The sequence below is a fragment of the Onychostoma macrolepis genome, chromosome 22 (genome assembly GCF_012432095.1).
Source record: "Onychostoma macrolepis isolate SWU-2019 chromosome 22, ASM1243209v1, whole genome shotgun sequence".
NCBI lineage: Eukaryota > Metazoa > Chordata > Actinopteri > Cypriniformes > Cyprinidae > Onychostoma > Onychostoma macrolepis.
In genome coordinates, this window is record NC_081176.1 from 15321597 (window position 1) to 15343757 (window position 22161).

At 30.5% G+C, this 22161-nt stretch overlaps 2 protein-coding genes across 2 annotated transcripts in view; one reads left to right on the forward strand and one right to left on the reverse strand.

Moving 5' to 3' along the window:
* mgat5 (alpha-1,6-mannosylglycoprotein 6-beta-N-acetylglucosaminyltransferase) overlaps positions 1 to 14634 on the forward strand; it is a 76850-nt gene extending 62216 nt beyond the window's left edge. Inside the window, exons 12-17 of the mRNA XM_058760511.1 lie at positions 4077 to 4226; positions 7407 to 7553; positions 7647 to 7763; positions 9741 to 9815; positions 9960 to 10117; positions 11537 to 14634. Coding sequence (XP_058616494.1) covers positions 4077 to 4226; positions 7407 to 7553; positions 7647 to 7763; positions 9741 to 9815; positions 9960 to 10117; positions 11537 to 11735 — 846 coding nt within the window. The 3' untranslated portion in view covers positions 11736 to 14634. The remainder of the gene's footprint in view (positions 1 to 4076; positions 4227 to 7406; positions 7554 to 7646; positions 7764 to 9740; positions 9816 to 9959; positions 10118 to 11536) is intronic.
* A 2354-nt stretch (positions 14635 to 16988) lies between these two features.
* tmem163b (transmembrane protein 163b) overlaps positions 16989 to 22161 on the reverse strand; it is a 34138-nt gene continuing 28965 nt past the window's right edge. The window contains exons 7-8 of the mRNA XM_058760895.1: positions 19963 to 20104; positions 16989 to 17899 (exon numbers count right to left, since the gene is read on the reverse strand). Of these exons, the coding sequence (XP_058616878.1) occupies positions 17839 to 17899; positions 19963 to 20104 (203 nt within the window). The 3' untranslated portion in view covers positions 16989 to 17838. The remainder of the gene's footprint in view (positions 17900 to 19962; positions 20105 to 22161) is intronic.

Sequence of the window (22161 nt, forward strand, 5' to 3'; positions counted from 1 at the left end):
CGTATCTTAAAGGTACAGTACAGCCCATTTCATTCTAAGGTTCAGCAAAAGGGTTGCGAAAAATAGATGCGTTTAAATTGGCAACTTTTTGCAGAAATCTGAAATTTTTCGCGATTTCTACGTACAACACGGGATGTCAGATAATGGATGTTTTGATGGTAATTTTAAGAAGCTTTTGTACATTTTTGGTGTACAGCGTTTTATTCTTCTGTATGTACAGAGCTCATTTACAAAAAGGAATAGTAAAGGCAAAAAAAACCAAAACAACAACACCATTTTGTTCTTAGGTTCAAAAGAGTTGCGAAAAATTTTTACAACAGAGGATGAACAGAGTCATGTTAAGGATAATGGGATTTTTTTTTCTTGCTCAGATCCGAAAGTTTGTTGGCTAATCATTAGAGGTCGGCTAATTGCAAAGGAGCTCATTTATGTATCTTAAAGGTACAGTAACAAAAACAGCCAGTTTAGTTCTAAGGTTCAGAAAAAGGTTGTGAAATATAGATGCATTTATAGTAACAAACATCGTAGTTAATCTCAGGGAAACTTTGTGCATTTGTGACGCACAACGTGGAATAGAAGAGCCATATTATGGAAAATTCATAGTATCCTCAAGGGATGTTTTTTTATATATACATCGCAGGATGAGAGAGTAATTTTATAGAAAACAGTATTTTTTTTTTTCTTGCACGGTTGGACATGAAACAAAAGTATGTGCGTGGAGTTTGCTAGTTCGCGGAGGATAGCTAATCGCAATGGAGCTCATTTGCATAATCTAAACATACAGTAACAAAAACAGCCCATTTAATTCTGAGGTTCAGCATAAGGGTTGCGAAAGACGGATGGATTCACAGTGACACTGCATTTGCAATTAACCTCAAGGAAAGTTTGTGCATTTGTTACACACACCGTGGGATGAAAAGACGTAAAACACGCAAATTTTGCCAGTGCACAGAGGTTAGCTAATCGTAACAAGCTTGTTTACGTCTCTTAAAGGTACAGTAGCAAAAAAATCCAGTTTAATTCTCAGGGTCAGAAAGAGGTTGTGAAAGATGGATGCAATTACAGCGACAGTGCATTCTCATTTAACCTCATGCAATTTTACTGATGCCGTCCTTCAACCAGCGATAAAGAGAGAGAGAAAGGTTCCTGCTATTGCACAGCCTCTCAAGAACTGGTTTCCATGGAAACAAACTTGAACATAGACCCTGAATCAGTGTGTGTGTGTGTGTGTGTGTGTGTGTGTGTGTGTGTCGTCTAGAGATCAGAGGATATGTGTATAGGCTTTTGAAATGCAAATAAAGTCTTGGCTGCATGAATGCACACACATACATTCATCGCATTATTAGCACTACAAGTTCACATGCAATGCATCTCTGTGTTTATTTTCTGTCTCAAACATAGATGCTTTTCTGTGATTGGTTTTACTTTCTTACACACACACACACACACACACACACAAACATATATATTAAAGCCTGATATATGCTCGAGAATGCTTTAAGTTACACTAATCACTCAAACTATTCACATTTTTCTGCTTTGTAGCTGCATTGTTTGCATGCTGTGTTGGTATTTCCAGCTCATATCTCCCATAATCTTATCACTGCGCGTGTCTTAGTCAATAAAACAAGGAACTAATTGATGATTAAACAAGGAGATCATTGATATTCTGTTTGATAGTGTGTGTGTTCTGACCTAACTGAGATAACTCACAGACGTGAATCTAAAATACAAGGTGAATCCAGACTAAATATTATAATAAAAAAGGTATTTAAAAATAGAGATTTTTCACTTAATTAAGACTGTGATCATTTGTCATTTATTTATTTTTGAAATATAAAATTTGTTATTAATTAGTAATAGTAGTTTGTTGACTTAGAATATTCCTAAATTTCTGTATTTTTAATCTTTTGAATAATATTTTTTCAAATATCCGTTTATTATTTTGATTGTAATTATTTATTTTATTCATTTCATTTGTTTATTTTTTAAATACTACATTTATTTATTTTTAAATGCTATTCTATATTATTTGTGTGTGTGTGTGTGTGTGTGTGTGTAATCAATTATCAAAATCTATACACACTTACACACACAAACGTAAAAAAAAATAAAATATAAACTATTTTTGATGTTTAATTATTAAATAATGTATAGTCAGTATAGAATATATCAATTTAGTTTTTATTAAATTTAATTACAAACATACATACACATACATACACAATTAGTCAAGTTATCAAGTTTATTTTCTTACTTTTACATATACATTTGTAACATTAAAGTGATATATACATACACACATACACATATATTAGAATATATTAGAAAAATACACAATTTATTTTGTTAATGTTTTATTCATTTATTTTGATGATTATGGTTTATATGTATTTTGTTGGTATGATTGAGTTTTCACTCTCATCTTGTTCTTGAGACCTTGTATACACACACACACACACACAATGTCGACTGGTTTTATTTCTGTTTGCATCCTCTGACGGGAAGTGGGTGTCTGTGTTCTTTGAGTGTTTGTAAAGAAAAAGCTTCATTTTATCCTCTTCATCTCGTGGTTTTCCCCCAGAGTCCTCTTGGACTGTTCCTGTCTGCTTTTGCACTTCTGGTCAACTGAAACAAGTTCACTCTGAGAGCTAAAAAAATCCACTTTTTGTTTGTGTGTTTTAAGCTTCCTGGGGTCTTTTGGCTCCAGTCACGCAAATCTGTTAACAGAATGTCTCCAATATGATTTTGATTATCTGAATCGGTCAGTTTGAGACAAAATATCCCTGCAGAAATCTGTATTTCATGACTTCTAATAAGATTATGTACTACGATTAAGAGGTGTTCTTGCTTACATCAACAGAAAAGAAGAATTTTTGTTTGTTAGTTATTTTGTTAATATGAACAGCAATATTACAACTATTATTTTATAGTATAATATCAATATTTTAAATTCTTCTTCTCCTTATTATTATTATTATTATTATTATTATTAACACCAACATTAGTATGATATAGTTTAAGATATAGTATAATATTATATTTTATATCAATATTATAGCATATTATTATTATTATTATTATTATTATTATTATTATTATGGTTGATCATTTTTATTTGGTAACAATAATAAAAATAATTTTATATAATATACAATAATATTATATAATAATAATTTGTAATTTTATAATGCAAATAAATAATTGAAATATTATTTAAAAATTCAATGTTTGTTGTACTTTTAAAAAACAAATTATTAATAGCAATATTATACATGATTATTTTATATCAATATTATATAATTAAAAAATTGTTTACGAAGACAATTTTAAATAAAGATGAGTATGGATACTAAAACTTTAACTATAATAATAATTAAAAATATATATATATACATTAAGTCCCACCAACATGATCTTGCTTTTAATCAGTGAAAAGAGAAAGAAATATTATTTTGTTAATATGAATAGTAATATTATACTTCATATTGTATTTATTTCCTATAATTTATTATTATTATTATTATTAAAGTATTTTGATTATATAAAAATGTAATAAAATTTACAATTATAATTGTATAATACAAATAAATAATGTTAGAATTTGTTTTACTTATAGTAATATTATATTATTTTTATAAATATTAATTGTATGAATACTAAAGGATGCTTTTATCCGTGAAAAATAATTGTTTTTAATATGAACAGTAATTACTATCATTTATTAATATTATTATTATTATTATTATTATTATTATTAGTTGTGGTAGTAGTATATTTATTGTTGTTGTTATTATTGAAGTATTTTGATTATATAAAATGCAATGAAATGTATAATTGTAATTTTGTAATACAATATTATACTATTATTTTATGAATATTCATTTTATGAATACTAAAGGATAACTGTAATATGGTTAAATTCTGAGTTCAAACATATTTAGCCCCGCCCACATGGTCTTGCTTACATCAGCAGAATCCAAAAATGGTTTCCAAGCGCTAATAAGACTATAATTCCATTTCATCAACCTTCGTCACTGGTTTCTCACATGCACGTGTCTTTATTTGTGTTTTAGGATAAAAAGAAATACTTGGACGTCATTCATTCGTACATGGAAGTGCACGGCACGGTCCACGGCACGAGTACGGTCCACCTGCCGGCCTACGTGAAGAACCACGGCATCCTGAGCGGACGCGACCTCCAGTTCCTCCTGCGCGAAACCAAGGTCAGAGTCAACAAACGCCATGTGTTTGTGCTAAACATTTCTGGTAGACTTGAATATGGCCTGTACATTTGGCTTGTCGTTTATTAGTAGTGTCTCACTTCAATTTTGTGTTTATGCTTGAAATGTAAGTGTGAAAGCTGCACTGCACTTGCACGGTGGCGTTCACGACTTTGTGCTTTGTGTCTGGCATGTAGCTCAACCACAAGAGAGGATATTGCTGCTGTTTCTCTGAAGTCTCGCAGCTTTTTTCCCCAGCTCAGCCTTTTTCCTCGCTATAAACTCGACTTTAACTTCCCTGTTGTTTGTTTCTACTTCATGCAAACTCCTGGAGAGAGCGAGGCTGCTTCATTTACGTACAGAGAGAGTGAACGAGTGAGACTCGTTCGACTAATTTACAAATAAACAAAGTCACTCGGCAGCCCATCAGACATGCAAATGTTCGCTGAACTCTTGCTTCTGCCGCACATCTTGAAGACGTCTCTATCTTTCTTTCTATAAGCCTGCTTGTTTTCAATACCTCTCTGCTGCCCCCTGTTGGTAAACCATAGAAGTTCAACCACAGAAAGTTTCTATACTTTTTATGCACAATAATTATTTATATTTCTTCTTCTTATCGTTATTATTATTAAATGATATTATAAATTATCCTGAATGTATAACAATAATAAAATATATAATTAGTATTTTTATAATACATATAAATTATAAAAATTAATAAAATATATTATATTTAACAGTTTAAATTATAGTGTTTATATAATATTTAATAATATATATTATAATGTGTAAAATATATCGTTTTATTATATAACAATTTAATATAATAAATAATTAGTCTGTTAATACATATAAATAACATTTATTATAATGTGTGTTTTGTTAATATTAATAGCAATATCACAAATTGTATTTTATATATTTATTGTTACACTTGTTAAAAAAAATTAATTTTATAATACCTATAAATTAATTATTATTGAATTTGTTGTAATGACTATTCGATAGATAGATAGATAGATAGATAGATAGATAGATAGATAGATAGATAGATAGATAATACAATATATATTATATATATACATATAATAATTAAGCAATTGTTTTAAATAATTAAAATTATATTTTTCATATTTTTAGTATTTATAATAACAATTCTAACAATTTATCGATCTAATAATTTTATATTAATAGCTTTATTGCATGTTATTATTTACATATACATACATTGTTGCTTTGGTTAAAAATATCTGCTAAATGCATAAAATGTAAACTAATTAGTGTTTTATTAATATTATTAGCATTATTATACATTAATATTTACATATACATTAATGTTACTTTGTATAAAAAAAAGCACCTGCAAAATGCACAAAATGTGAATTAATGATTAGTGTTTTATTAATATCAATAGCAATATTATACATTATTATTATTCATATACATTATCACTTTGGATAAAATCATCTACTAAATGCATAAAATGTTAATTATTTTATATATTTAATGTCTTTTTAATAAAGCGAAGTAGGAATACTAAAGACTAACTGTAATATAATTTAGCATTTTTTTAGAATTATTACTCCTATTGAGCTCTTTTGTGAAGTAAATGAGGTTAAACTAATGTTATTCATAAATGAAACCGCATGATCCGTCACTGGTTCATTGTGGGTCAGTGTGTGTGTGTGTGTGAGCGAGCGAGTGTGTGGTCATCTGTCCAGCGCAGCACAGGCGGCTCATTGTGTGTCCTCTGAAGCTGACGGCCCTGAGCAGCACACTTCACAAACACATTATTTTGGCCCGCGCCGCCTCTGTTGGCCGCATGGAAACATTTGCTCAATAAAGACTGTGTGCTTTTATTGTGATTGTTACTCTCCTTCTCACTGTTGATTGTTATTTGAGCCGGTGATTGCTTTTGTAGAGATTGCTGCAGTGCAGCTGTGCAAATGTGAGTTTATTGCAGGTAAATTTGCTCTGGGAATCAGCCGTCAAGTTTCCATCAATGGATGGTTTGTTTGATGTTTCCCACTGCGAGCTTGTTGAAAGAGCTCCAGAAATCCCTCTCAGGAATCAACCAAATACATCTTATCGATCTAAAAATACGCCGAGATGAGATTTCGAAATGGAAATCAGGCCTGGTTTATGAGAAAATTCAAGCAAATTTTGTTTGTTCAGGCCTAATTTTCTTGTAAATACCACGTAAATGCGTTTGCATGCTCAGGAGTGTGTGTGGAAATGTGTTTGGTGCTGGTGTTTGCTGAATTTAGCATCGCTGTTATTATAACTCACATATAGTTATGAATTTAAACAGACTTCTAACTCTAAGTATTAAACTTAAGCTAAAAAATGTTATATTGTTTTTAACACAGAACATAAATACAATATCCAAATATTAATATTTTGTTACATTATGAATAATAATATTTTACATTGTATTCCTCAGAAGTTGAAGTGAATTCCTTGTCAATATTTTAATCAATATTTTAATACTTTATATGTTCTAAGTTTATAAGCATGCATATATATATATATATATATATATATATATATATATATATATATAATAAAACATATTTAACACAGAACATAAATACAGTATCAAAATATTTATATTTTGTTACATTATGATTACTAATTTGTATGTTAATAATAATAATTAATAATAATATTTAATGCGGACTTATTTTACATGTTTTATTTTAAGATAATTCTTTGTTACAGAATATATATATATATATATATATATATATATATATATATATATATATATATATATATATATATATATATGTGTGTGTGTGTGTGTATATATGTGTATATATATATGTGTGTGTGTAATATGCTTATTTCTTAAAATAATTTATTATAATAAATAACTTTATTATTTATTTAATATTAATTTAATAAAAATAGCTTGTAATTTTAAAATACTAATACATAATTGAAATAATAGTTGTTATAATCACTGTTTTATTAATAGTATTATTATACATTTTTATAATTTCAAATGAATTATTTAAACTTTATATTTACAGTCCATTTAAACTTAAAATTGTTATATTATGAATAATAAATTGTATATTAAAAGAAGTGAATTGTGTTGTTTTACTTTGCTTAATATTTGATGTAATATGATAATGTTTTATTATACATGACAATATTGCAATTCTCTTTGTTCTCCAGCTTTTTGTGGGACTGTCCTTCCCGTACGAGGGCCCCGCCCCTCTGGAGGCCATAGCCAATGGCTGCGCTTTCCTCAACCCAAGGTTCGACCCGCCTAAAAGCAGCAAAAACACAGATTTCTTCAAAGGCAAACCCACACTCAGAGAGGTACTGCGTTTATGGCTGAATTATTATTTTTTGATTGAGTTTTTTGTGCTCCGAATCGGTTGTATCTGATGTATGTTTGACCTTTGACCCCAGCTGACCTCCCAGCACCCTTACGCTGAGGTTTACATCGGACGGCCGCACGTCTGGACCGTCAACATCGATGATCCCGCAGAGGTGGAGAACGCCATTAAAGCCATCCTCAGTCAAAAGGTACATATACTTCCTGTTTACAGATTACACCTGGTTCTTAACTAAATCTCATATTCTGCAGAGTATATGGGCTAAATTTAAATATTACATGTTTCAGTGCTCAGAAGTGAATTCTTTGTTACTTTTAATTTACATAATATTATAATATAATAAGGAATGTAAGTGTCTTGTCAATATATAAATATTTAGTTTTGCAATGTTGTTGTTGTTATTATTATTATTATTATAGGTTTTGGCTAAATTTACATCTAAATATTTAATACATTTTTGTTTAATTCCTCAGAAGTGAAAGTAAATTCTTTGTTTACATAACACTTTTATATAATATGTTATAATATAATATAAGATTATATAATGTTTGTCATAAATATAACGAATATTTTTGATATATAATATAATAACAATATATTAACCTTTAGTTTTATGAGTAATACATTGTTAATATATTAATAATAATATTATAGACTTGAGCTAAATTTAAATGACAAATATAACATGAATTACATGTTTCGGTTCTCAGACGTGAAAGTGAATTATTTTGTAATGTTTACATTTTGATCTAATATAACCTTATAGAATATAATATATAATAAAACTGCTTTATTATAAACAAGTAACATAAACATAATATCAGTATATTAATGAACATTTAAGGTGTGTGTGATTCGCTCCACTTCACCTGTTCAGACCTGACATACCTGAGAACTCACGCTTCATCTGAAAGATACGCCCTTGTTGAACCTGTGTGTTTGTGTGTGTGTGCAGGATTTAAATATTTAATACATTTTTGTTTAATTCCTCAGAAGTGAAAGTAGATTCTTTGTTTACATAACTTTTATATAATATGTTATAATATAATATAAGATTATATAATGTTTGTCATAAATATAACGAATATTTTTGATATATAATATAATAACAATATATTAACCTTTAGTTTTATGAGTAATACATTGTTAATATATTAATAATAATATTATAGACTTGAGCTAAATTTAAATGACAAATATAACATGAATTACATGTTTCAGTTCTCAGACGTGAAAGTGAATTATTTTGTAATGTTTACATTTTGATCTAATATAACCTTATAGAATATAATATATAATAAAACTGCTTTATTATAAACAAGTAACATAAACATAATATCAGTATATTAATGTTTTGTTTTACAGTTGGATTAATACCTTATTAATTAAAAAATAATGATGATAATAATAGTAAAGATGATGATTTGATATAGATTTGGACAAAAAATGACATATTAAGTGTCTTCAGAAGTGAAAGTGAATTTTACATTTATGTAATATTTTCTATAATAATAATATAATAATTATAATTGTGTCTTCAGAAGTAAAAGTGAATTCTTTACATGTATTTAATATTTTCTATAATAATACCATATTATAATAATAATAATGAAGTGAAAGTGAATTTTTTATTACTTTTATTTTATGAAATTTTTCCTATAATTATAATAGTAATAAATTATTATAATACGTAATATAAATATAATATGAATACAATAATATTTTGTTTTACGTTAGGAATAATAAATAATGTTTTACCTAATAATTGACCTTTTTATTATTGTCACTTCAGACTACAACTAACAAGCTCTATTTTGTATTTTTACTGTAAATATGAGCCATTTTCTCACCAGGGACTTCCTTTAAAGGAGTTTTGGTCATTTTTGTGGACTTTCTTTTTTTAAACAAATTTGTCCTTTAAGTTTGTCTTTAAGTGTGATAGATCTATACACACATTTACTACGCTACATAAGAGGACATACTGTAGAATTCTGTTGTTTATATATAAATATAATTACTACAGAATAACCCAAACCATAAACATACTTTATCTATTAATCATTTTGCATCACTAAGGATGTCCAAAATTGAGGTTTTGCCGTATTTTTTTCGCTATAGTGCAGCATATACACATAATTTCTGATGTTTTCTTGTTATGTTGTTTCAGATGGAGCCGTACCTGCCGTATGAGTTCACCTGTGAGGGGATGTTACAGCGCGTCAACGCTTTCATCAAGAACCAGGTACCTTTGACTGTGTGTTAGTGAACATTTAAGGTGTGTGTGATTCGCTCCACTTCACCTGTTCAGACCTGACATACCTGAGAACTCACGCTTCATCTGAAAGATACGCCCTTGTTGAACCTGTGTGTTTGTGTGTGTGTGCAGGATTTCTGTCACGGACAGGTGATGTGGCCTCCTCTCAGCGCCATGCAGGTCAGATTGGCTCCGGCAGGTAAATCCTGCAAGCAGGTGTGTCAGGAGGAGCAGCTGATCTGTGAACCCTCCTTCTTCCAGCATCTCAATAAAGACAAGGATCTGTTCAGGTACCAGCGCTGCAGTTCTCCATCCAGACAGCAGAGGGCGCTGCTGCATTTCACAGCCCCTTTATTTCTGCTTGAAATTAAATTGACCTTTTTTTTATTCACTTCTGCTGAGCTGTTGTGGGATTTGCCTTAAATCGCCCAAAATTTGCATCAGATTTGGACTATTTTTGTAAACAACTTGAATATGTATCTCAATATATCATATTCAAATATGAATTTATATATATATATATATATATATATATATAGTATAATTGACATTTAAATGTTTAGTAAAATAATATATATTTATATTATATTAATATATATTTTGTATTATATTACGTATAATATATAAATGTATATTTAAATATATTATATTATAAATATTATTTATTAGATGCTTATGTATTTTACTATTGTTAAAATAGTAATATATGTTTTATATATGTTCATATTATAAATAGTTTAATATTTAATAATAAATACCATTTATTGGTTTATTTTCCATATATTTGAATAGTTTTACTATTTTAATATAGATTTTAATACATTAAAAGTGTGCATATTTAAATATAAACTATATATTTAAATAGAAATTATATATATATATATATATATATATATATACACACACAAACACACTTGTATGTATTTTAATGTGTTTTATAATTATACATATTTTAATATTTAATTATGAATATCACATAATTACATATTTGATGAATAGTTTGATATTATTTTCCATAAATTAAGAAAAAATAGGGTTTAAATATTTAATGTTGTTTTCCTTTATTTTCCATAATTTTAATGCTTAATATATAAATATATATTTGATCATTATACATATTTGTAGTATTTCATTATAAATATTACATAAGTGCATAATTTGATATTAATTTTTTCATCTTCCTTAAATTAAAAGCAAAAATATATATAAATATTTCAATATTTAATTATAAATATTATTTTAGATATATGTTCTGGTTTTTTTCCTTACACAAAATAATATATTAATATATTTGATAAATTACAGTGATTTAATATTTAAATAAATATTATTAGCATAATGATTGTAATATTTAAATATAATAAAATTAATATACATCATCTAATAATATTTATATGTTGTTTTCCTTTATTTTTTCATATATGTAATTTTTCAATTTCAAATATATAATTGTTTAATATATTCATGTATATTTTATAGTTATGCTTACTTTAATATATAATTATACATATTACTTAATTAAATGTTTTTTTCCATTATTTGCCATAAATTAAACCATTGTATTATCTTGCTACATGTCTGAATTACCATGATATTACAATGGTACCTGTCTTTAAAAAACACATGGCACTGCCATGGTTCTGTATTTACTGTCTTGCTGAACTCATGTCATGTCCTCAAGCATTGTCTCTTTGGTTTCTTCACTGCAGGTATGGTGTGGAGTGTAAGACGGTGGAGTCTGGCAGCGATATCGTCATCCCTGCCTTCAGCGAATCGACGCGGCATTGCGTGTTTCAGTCGGACCTGCTGCTGTTCAGCTGCGCCGGGGCCCATCAGTCCCTCACGCGCATCTGTCCCTGCAGAGACTACATGAAAGGACAGGTGGCGCTGTGCAAGGACTGCTTATAACACGCAAACTTCGGCAACTCCGTACGACCAACCTGGTGGTTCGTCAGCCGCCGTACTGGACAGGACAGGACTGTTACATAGCGCAATGCAGACAGTGCCAGTGTTTTAACGTGCGGTGATGCGATTAAAGATTCAGAGTAATCCAACTCTTGTTTTATTCCCATAAACTCACGAAAAAAAGAAACGAAAAAGCTGGAGTGCGGCAGCTCTCGGCTCCTGGCCGAAAAAAAAAAACACAGAAGGATGGAAAGAGAAGGAAATGATTTATTTTGCTGGATTTTTTGTTTTTGCGTGAACTTGAACTAGTTTGAGGCTGACATACTTGAAGCGGATTGCAGGGAATCAGAACTGCACACTGCCCCCTGCTGGCGTGGAGGAAACACTGTAGTGACATTTATTACCGTAGTTCTTCATTCTACTGTTTTTTTTTCTTCTTCTTCCAGTTTTTCTTGTCTCTCTGAAGGTGACTTTTATCATTGGACTGACGACTGACTCTGAAAAGCATCTTTGACCATATTGAAGACTCAGACTTTCCGAGTGCGTGTTTATTTGTGTGTGTGAGAGTGCTTGTTGTTGGGGAAACAAACTTTGCGAAAAAATTTACACTGAAACTGGACTTTTCACGTACTGGCTCCGTGAAATGGCGTTCACATGTAAATAACAGACGCTAAAACGTAAACAAGCGATCCACTTTATTCTGCATGGTAGTTTATTTCTGACAGTTTAATAACAGCACATGCTAACACTGGGAATTTTCGGTGTTGGTCACGATCCACGTTAAATATCGCAGTACTGCACCAGTCAACTGCCAGGTGTGATGTTTTAGTGAAATACACACGTCGCAAACCAGCCAGTATGAACTAGAACGCAAACCAACTGACCAAACTAACCGTTAAACTAGTAGACTGAAATCACCTAAATAGGGGACACTTTTTGCTGTTGCGTTAATTAGCAAAAGTGGCCAAGTTTACCTGAATTAACACTATATCACGGGTTTCAGATGCTCTATATGTGGATAAGGTAAATACCAATACGATCACAGATATTTCTGTAAAGTTTATCTTTATTTGTATAAAAAAAGAAAGATATATCTATATAAAAACAAAAGTGTACATTACTAGGATAAAATACTTTTTTCTTTTTATATTTTGTGTTAAAAACACAAATTGGCCTTGGTTTTTGTTTCTTTTTTTTATTTTCTTGATTTTGCCTGCCTATTATCGAAAAACGTCAAAATGATTAGAGTTGTGTTTTGGAATGAAAATGCACTATAGCGAAGATTTGACAACAGATATTATGACACTGTACAATTGTTTTAAAATTTGTTTTTTAATTTATTTTGTATACAGATCTTTATCTCTGCCTGTTGATTTTTATGTGACTATTTATAGAAGAGAAAATTCTTTATAGAGGGAAATATTATTTATCAGACTAATTTAAGTATAAGCGCACATGCTTGTCCAGAGTACTGTCTGAAAAAAAATATTTGCGGCGGAACTAAATATACAGTACATTTAGATGTATTATTCATTTAATACTTGAAAGGACGTGTTTCTGAATATTTTAAGAATTTTTGTAACCGAACATTTGACGGAACCCATTGAGTATTTTTTTCCATACTTTGGAAGTCAGTGGCTACCGCCAACAGTTTGGTTACCAACATTCTTCAAAATATCTTCTTTGTGTTCAACAAAACAAAGAAGCTCATACAGGTTTTGACCAACTTGAGGTTTAGTAAATAATGACAGAATTGTATCTCTTTAATGAAATAATTTGAAGTTCTTATGCTAATGGAAAAGCGTAAAAATAACTGAATACTTAATTACAAAATGTAGTTTAATTTACAAATAAAAAAATACATAAAATGTGACGTTTTAGCTGTAAAATGTTGTAATAAAAATAGAACAGCATAACATATCATAATTTCCTTTATTGTCAATACTCTGGACAAACATTGCGAACATAGTTTAATTTTAAAAGCCAGCAAAAACCTCATTTGATGTTTTTATCCAGTGTATGATTTCTGTACACATTTGCACATTTGTAAATATAGATGGGTCTCTTCTAGTTTTCCACTCTAACTTATACGATAGTTTTACGTTTGCGTTTCCGCTCTTTGTCGAGATCTGTACGTTTGTATGTGAAACGAAGGTCTTCAGCCAAGCTATTGTTTCATCTTGTTTCATGATGTGCCTTCTGATGGTTACTAGAACTGTCTGGTTTGTTTTCCTTTACGAAATAGCAAGCGCTGGAGGTGAAATGCTAGCTAGCTAAAAGCCGAAATAGTAGTTTAATAGCTGAAATAGAGTCGCTCAGAATTTAGCGCGAAATAGTCTTGCCAAACGTTTGGTGGTTGTTGACATGCAAAATCACACAATCAAACTAATGTCTAGGTGACTAAAGTCGTTACTTTTGGTTTACAGTATGAAGGATGCCACCGTTTCGAAAGTGTTTGTGTTCGTACGGCTTAGCTGTAGCTATTTATAATAATGACTGTCAAACTTTTATTGAAAATATTAGATTAGTCAAATAAAATAAATCATGGCCAGTAATTCTTTCCTGGTAACTACTGCTCATATTTTGGAAATAATTTGGAACGAAATCCAAATTATGAATGGAACCGATATGTTAACGATGTTCTGGTTTACGTTGCTGTTAATAATAATTGCTTTTGTTTTGTTTGAAACTGAAATGCATTCACACATCATTTGTAAACTGATCAACCCGATGGGTTTGTTTTGAAGTTGTTCTTTTGTTTTGGGGGTGATTTACATTCATTATAATGGATTTTAAGACATTCATGAAAAAAAGAAAACGGACACGGTTTGTTTTTCAGCAATTTTGAGGAATCAGTAGGATATATCTTTATTTTTCAAATAAACATTTTTCTGTGACAACAGACATTTCTGTGTAAATATACATGTGTACTCCACAGCAACATAGTTGTATATATACATTCATGTATCTTATGACATTCAGCCCGACGTGGATTTACATCGGCTTTTGTCAGCATTTATTCTTCGAACAATGGTGCGAATTCAGTTTTTAACCAAATAATAGCCCCTATCTTATTTTCGGGCCTCAGTTTTAAAGGAATAGGTCACCTAAAAATGAAAATTTGCTGAAAATGTACTCACCCACAGGCCATCCAAGATGTAGATGAGTGTGTTTCGTCATCACAAACAGATTTGGAGAAATGTAGCATTACATCACTTGTTCACCAATGGATCCTCTGCAGTGAATGGGTGCCGTCAGAATGAGAGTCCAAACAGCTGATAAATACATCACAATAATCCACAAGTAATCCACACCACTCCAGTCCATCAGTTAACATCTTGTAAAGCAAACATCTACGTCTTTGTAAGAAACAAATCCATCATTAAGACATTTTTAACTTCAAACTATACTTTAACTATAAACTATTAGCTTATGGCTAAAATATGAGTCCTCTGTCCATAATATTGCTTTCTCCAGTGAAAAAGTAATCTCTTCTGAATCAGGAGAGAAATATGCACAGATCAAACACTGTTTACAAATCAAAACTGTTTTAAACAAATATATGGACATGGACCTTTTCATTATTATGTATTAAGAATTTTGTGTCATGGTAACGATATATATCACTATATTTTTGCTTTAAATAAGGTCTTTATGATATCGAAATTTTGATACCATAGAAATGTAATATTTCTCACTAGTGTCAATATCACAAAAAACTACTAGCCTAAATAAAAAAAAACTCAAGCTCACTGAACATTTAAACAGTAAGCAATTAAATAAGAATAAAAAACTAATTACAAGAAATACGACAAAAACTACTGTAGAACAAATGAATGACAGACAGCAGGAATATTTGACTGCTGTCACTTTAAGAGCTGCCTGGATCCAATATACTGTGTAACATGTTTTTCAGATGTTTGCTTTCACTTAAGACCTAAATTACTGTGTTTACAAGGATATCTCCAAAGACGGGCATTTTGACACATACAAGTGTGTATTTAACTGTTCAAGGGCTGTAAAATGGCAAAAATAACTCCCATGCTCTATGATGGCTCAGGAACTCTCTGACAGTGCACACACATATAGCAGAATGAGTTCTCTTTAGCTGCTGATTGCTTCTTAAAAACACAGCTTTTCGCTTCATTGATGGACTGAAGTGGTGTGGATTATTGTAATGTTTTTATCAGCAGTTTGGACTCTCATTCTGACGGCACCCATTCACTGCAGAGCATCCACTGGTGAGCAAGTGATGAAATTTCTCCAAATCTGTTCTGATGAAGAAACAAACTGCATCTTGGATGGCCTGAGGGTGAGTAAATGCTTAGCAAATTTACATTTTTGGGTGAATTACTCTTAAGTCCTAAGCACACGTCTATGTGTGGTTTTATAAACTGTGCAAACGAAAGTCCCATTTGCAGGGGCGTGTGCTTGTCTAGTCCTTCTGACAAGGGCTCAAGGTATTTAACATGTCAATTAAGAACAGAGCGTTGAATTCGACCACACACCTTGAAAAAAAAACAGCATAAGTCATACACCTCTCCAAAAGCACAAACGTTGCTTTTCACCGACAATCGCACTACGAACTGCCACTGAATAGCACATACGCGATCGGACTGGCTGTAACGTCACCGTTACGTCCAGCTGCTCCACGGAGCTATGATATATTTGCTACATAAAATGCTCAGAAACTCGGCTTTTCCCATATACATTTAAACAGCCAAATTTCATGGCAAATATTACAACAGTCTAATATTTAAGAACATATAACTTCACATCATGAAGGGTCAAGTTTTAAGGCTTTGTTACTGTGCGAGTAACGTTTGTGTGCCATTTAATAAGTACAAGTTTCACCAAAAGCTCTACGCAAGGCTGGATCAAGCTAAAACAAATGAACTTCACAGAGCTTTACTGTTTCAATGGAGTGCGAAAGATGAAATGACATAATTACATTATTTAGGTCTAGCAAATGAAGCGGTTTAATGATAGCAATTGATTTGTAGACTTACACTAGTGCTCTTTAAGTACTGAAGGTTTCGTTATGTTTTGAATATGTTACAATAGTATTAGATACACTGTAAAAAGTGATAAGTTGACTTAACTTAAAAAAATTGAGGAAACCCGTTGCCTTAAAATGATTAAGTAAACAATAATAATAATAAAAAACTTCACAGTTCACTTAACTTATTTTTTTAATTATCATTTACTTAAAAATTTTAAGGCAACGGGTTTCCTCAATTTTTTTAAGTTAAGTCAACTTATCACTTTTTACAGTGTATGAAAATGCCCTGTTTGTTGAATAATATACTTTAAACTGTAGATGATTCGATGGCACGTTTTAACAAGGAAAAACTAAAGAATTAACAAGGTCCTCTTTAAGAAAACTTCTCATTATCTACAAAAAATGTAGTTTCAGCACCTCTTCAAATTATTAATTTGACATTTTAGCAAAATTATTTTGGCATGACTTTAATTTGTACACTTTCAGAGTGATACTTGATTTTATATCATATGTTTGGCTTTTCCACTGTGAAATTGTATTGACATTTCAAAAATGAGAACATTTGAAATTGTATGTGCTTGTGTAAATTTTAGTCTATTTCTTCATTTTTCATGTAAAAATTTTACAGGTTTTCACAGATGCAACAAACGTTTTTACTAAAGAACTACTACAATAAATAGGAACTTAATTTAAACAAATTAGACAAAAAGGACAGTCTGTGTTAAGTTTACCTGATAAACCTCTTCCCTTCAAACCTGGACATTTATATTTGTAATAACCTGCACAAATCATACCTAAAAACATCTCTCATCCATTATACGGATACCCATAATATTACTCAATGCGATGAATCGTGGTTTTCAATATCAGATGATACACATTCTGAAATGTATCTTGGCTCACTTCCATCTCAAACGATAAGATAAAACACATTTTTATACATTTAATTCTCAGTTTTCCCTTTCAGATCCATATTTACAGGGGGATTTTGTGGCTGCGTTTGCCCTGAGGCAGGTTAAGTGTGTGTGTGGTGTTGTGTTTTCCTCTCAGGAGAATCTCCACAGGATATTTCTGTGTGTGTTGAGTCGTCCAGAATCAGAATCTCTACTCAAAGCGCTCATAATGTCTCGTCTGCCTGACGCGGGGCACCATGTCCTTTAACAACCTGATGGAGAAAGAGAAAGAAAGAAAAGCGTAAGAAAAAAACGATGCAAGAAAAAACTGCTAAAAACTAGCTAACTTTAGAGGTCATATGTCGCTATATTAACAAAATATTATAGTTAAATATATAAGTTAAAGTTAAGGTAGACAATGAGATGGCATGTTTTAACAATAAAAAAAGCAGTTTTAACAAAGTTGCTTTAACTAAAAACATTTTCACTTGGGAAAAAAAACTTTTATTGTCTAAAAAAAAGGCAATTTTAATACCTCTTTACTGGATTATTATAGTTAAGTAAAACTAAAAACATGTTTATTTGAAATAAACAATTACTGAAATAAAATAAAATTAAAATAAAAATATTTTATTTCAGCTAGTTGCCAAGGAACTATTTCTCATTTTCATTAATTAATAAAAAAAAATAAAAAAAACTGATATAAAATTTTTTAAAAACTGTATAGACATATTTAAAACAAAACAAAACAAAAACTTCAAAGTAAAATTTAAATTCAATTGGAAATACAAAAATAAAAATTAATAAAAAATATTTTTAGAAAACTATAATAATCAAAACAGTCTAACAGTCATTAGAACATTTAGTAAAATTACTTTGTGCATGTAAAATTTAGTAAAATTACAATTTGTGCACGTTCAAAGTAATTTATCTTTTATTTTCTATCATATGTTTGACTTTTCTGTTGTGAAATTTAATTGAAAGCTCCATTTGAATATAAAAGTAATAATTATGCATACGTGGTAACACAGGTTCAAATCTGGTTTGCAGCATTTGAATCCTGTTAATTCCGAAGCAAATTTTTACAAAAATATTTCCACTCTAAATAAATCAATAATAAATAATTAGGCCTAAATTTAAAATGTATTATTATTATTGCATCTAAAATGTCCATTCATTTGGATTATACAGTTTAAGATAAACTATAAAAAAATTTAATGTGATACATATTTGCCGATCAAACAAGTACGATTTCTGCACTCAGAAATGTTTGCACCTATTTGATTTTATTCAAATAATCATATTTTTTTTTTTACAGTGCATTCTTTCAAATTGCTTAGAGCACGTAATTATTCAGTTGAAAATGGCTAAAATATGGCAAGATGTAGAAGCAATATATAAATGTATGAGATTTAAACAAATTTGATTTATTGATGATAAACACACAAACCTGGTTATCCTGTATTTAAAATGCATTCAGTTAACAGAAATCTGACCTGGTTATTTTATGTATGACAGTTTATTAGTTTGTTTATATTAAAACTGAGTAATCCAAATGGATGTACATTTTATATTCAATTCAAACACATAAATCTTACATTTAGGTCTAATTATTTTAGTTACAATACCTATAAAGAATTAAACCTGGTATTTCTTGGCTTAGTATATGAAACAATGACGAGGCTGAACTCAGCATGTGCAGCTCTGAACGTCCTAACCTCTGAAGGACGAGACCTGTCACTTCAAACTAAATGCCCTCTGCTTGTGTGCTTTTGGGAAAGAGACACAGCCGGTGGAGTTTACAGCTTATAGATTTACATTTCAGCTTCAGTTCTGTCAACAAGTCATTCAGCGTTCGATTAGCAGTGGGAAATCTGCCAGATGACGATGAGCTTTGCAAACAATCTTTGCCGTATGTGCATGTTACGTCTCCATTTCCATTACAATGAGTCAAACGTTAATTACAGTCTCTAGGCTAATGATATTATAGTAATTACTTGAAATTATATTAGCGAGCATCATGTGCTATTTAACCAACAAAACTACATAATTAGCATCCCTTTCAGAAGCTTTAGCTAAAGCCTCCAGCATATTTACAGCTGCACCAAAGACAAACAGAGTCACGCCTGAAATCCCTCAAGAGTGTACGACGTTATTAAACGACTGTTTGTTAAACAGCTTCGTGATACGCTAAGACCTTCAACAAACAAGGTACTTTGCAAGAACGTTATTTAAGTCAGTGTTATTTTAGTACCATTACAGTTTTTGCTATTATTTTGAATGAGATTTTTCTGGTTGTTTGTTGTTGTCTAGTTTTTAGATTTTGGACTCTTACTTGACTCCGTATGCGAGAATGATCAGTCCAATCAGAACCCCGATACTCCCGTCCAGGTACCAGACTTTAGGTTCGTGTTTGAACACCTCGGCGCTGATGAGGATGGAGAATCCCATGACGGCGCCGACTAGAGAATTAAAACCTGTCAAATGAGTAATTACGTAAATGTAAAAAAAAACATCGGAAAGAGCAGCGTGAACATTCTGCTAAACGTCTACTTTTGTGTTACACCGACAAAAAAGAAAGTCATACATGTTTGGAACGTATGGAGCTGAATTTGCCAATTAAACATGGAACATCAAAAACATTATCTTTTTACTTGGGAAAAAAAAAAAAACATTTTTAGCTAAACTTACTAATTAAACATGAAACTTGAAAAAAAAAAAAAAAAATTAGGGGAAAAAGGAAACATCAAAATTATACTTAAAACTATAAACTTTTTTCACTAAACTTGCTAATTAGACATTAAAAACATTTTAACATTTTAGCTAAAACATATTAATTTAACCATAAGATATAAAAATGCTCTGTTTTAGCGTTTTTAATTTTTAGCTAAACTTGCTGAACATGAGCCATCAAAAAATACTTTTATTTACAATATTTTTAAACTAAATTTACTAATTAAACAAGGCATCAAAAATGTTTTAGCCTAACTTAATTTAGCTAAATACTAATTACACAAGACATCAAAAATGCTCTTTATTTAAAACTAAACTAAACATGAGACATCAGAAATATATATTTTAGTTCAACTAAACTTACTAATTAGAGAAGGCATCAAAAATGTTCTTTTTTAGCTCAAATTTTTAACATTTGTATAGCTAAACTTACTAAACATGAGACATCAGAAATATATATTTTAATTACTAAACTAAACTTACTTTTTAAAGGCATCAAAAAAATTCTTTTTAGAGCCCGGTCTCATGAAAATGCGTATAAATAGTACGCCAAGTAAAAATGAAAATTCGTGGTATTGATATGCAAAAATGGACTTCGGCGTGTATGTGATACGAACGTGTTTGGCGTGCATATAAAACACAGTTTCGCGTGCATATGATACGCATTTTTCGCATACTTATACGCATCTAACCCACAACCCTAATCCTACCCATCGCGTAACATATATACGCCAAAGTCCATTTTTGCATATCAATACCACGAGTTTTCATTTTTATTTGGCGTACTATTTATACGCACTTTCTTGAGATCGGGTAGTCTTTTTTAGCTAAAAGTAATAAAAATTTTAACTAAACTTACTAATTAAACATAAGACATCCAAATCTTAGCTACACTTATACATTTAGCTAAACATGATAGACCAATTTTTTTTTTAATTAAAATTTGTAGGTAAACATACTAAATAACATGAGACACACAATGTGTGTGTATTAGCTAAATATTTGAACTTTAACTAAACTGACTAATTACATAAAACAGCAAAGAAAAGCTAAACATTTTCACTTTTTTGCTAAACTTACAAATTAAGCACACAACATCAAAAATGTTCTTTTTAAGATAATCTTTAACTTTTTTTAAAGACATATAAAAGTTTCTTTATCTTTACAGATAAATCATTGTGTTTTGAGATGATCAGTAATTGCGTGTTAACTAGCTGCAGAAGCAGCAGTAGATGTTTGGACAGCTGCTGAGTTTCACAGCTCGCATGCGATTGGCTCATTGACAATCGGTGTGTGTTTGTGCTACTGGAATGCTCGGTGTGTACACAGCGATTACTGTCAGACCGTGTGTGACAGATATTCATGACTTCCAGTTAAACATCAAAATACTTTGCACTGTTTGCAACATTTAAGGTTTAAAGGTGCTGTATGTAGGATTTTGACTCTACTAAAGCATAAAAATACCATAATATGTTTGCAGATATTTAAGAAACATGCTAAGTTAACATACATGTTTATCTGAAAAACAATGCTACAGTCAGTTATTCTCCTTTGAAAATGTGCATTCCGGCCCGGAATGTCTGTGTTTGTTATGGTTTGTGAAACCCGCCCACTGACAGTTTACCCAATTGTATTTCTGCACCGCGGGTTGCCAGTTGGTGGAAAACACCGCATATTTAATTGTATTCATCCTCATGTGCTCTCGTTCCTGTTGGTGTCGTTAATCTGGCAACCTGCGTATGCGTCAAGTCTGAGGAGGAGGGGCCGGGTGAAAAAAACGTCTCCAATATTTTGAGTTTGG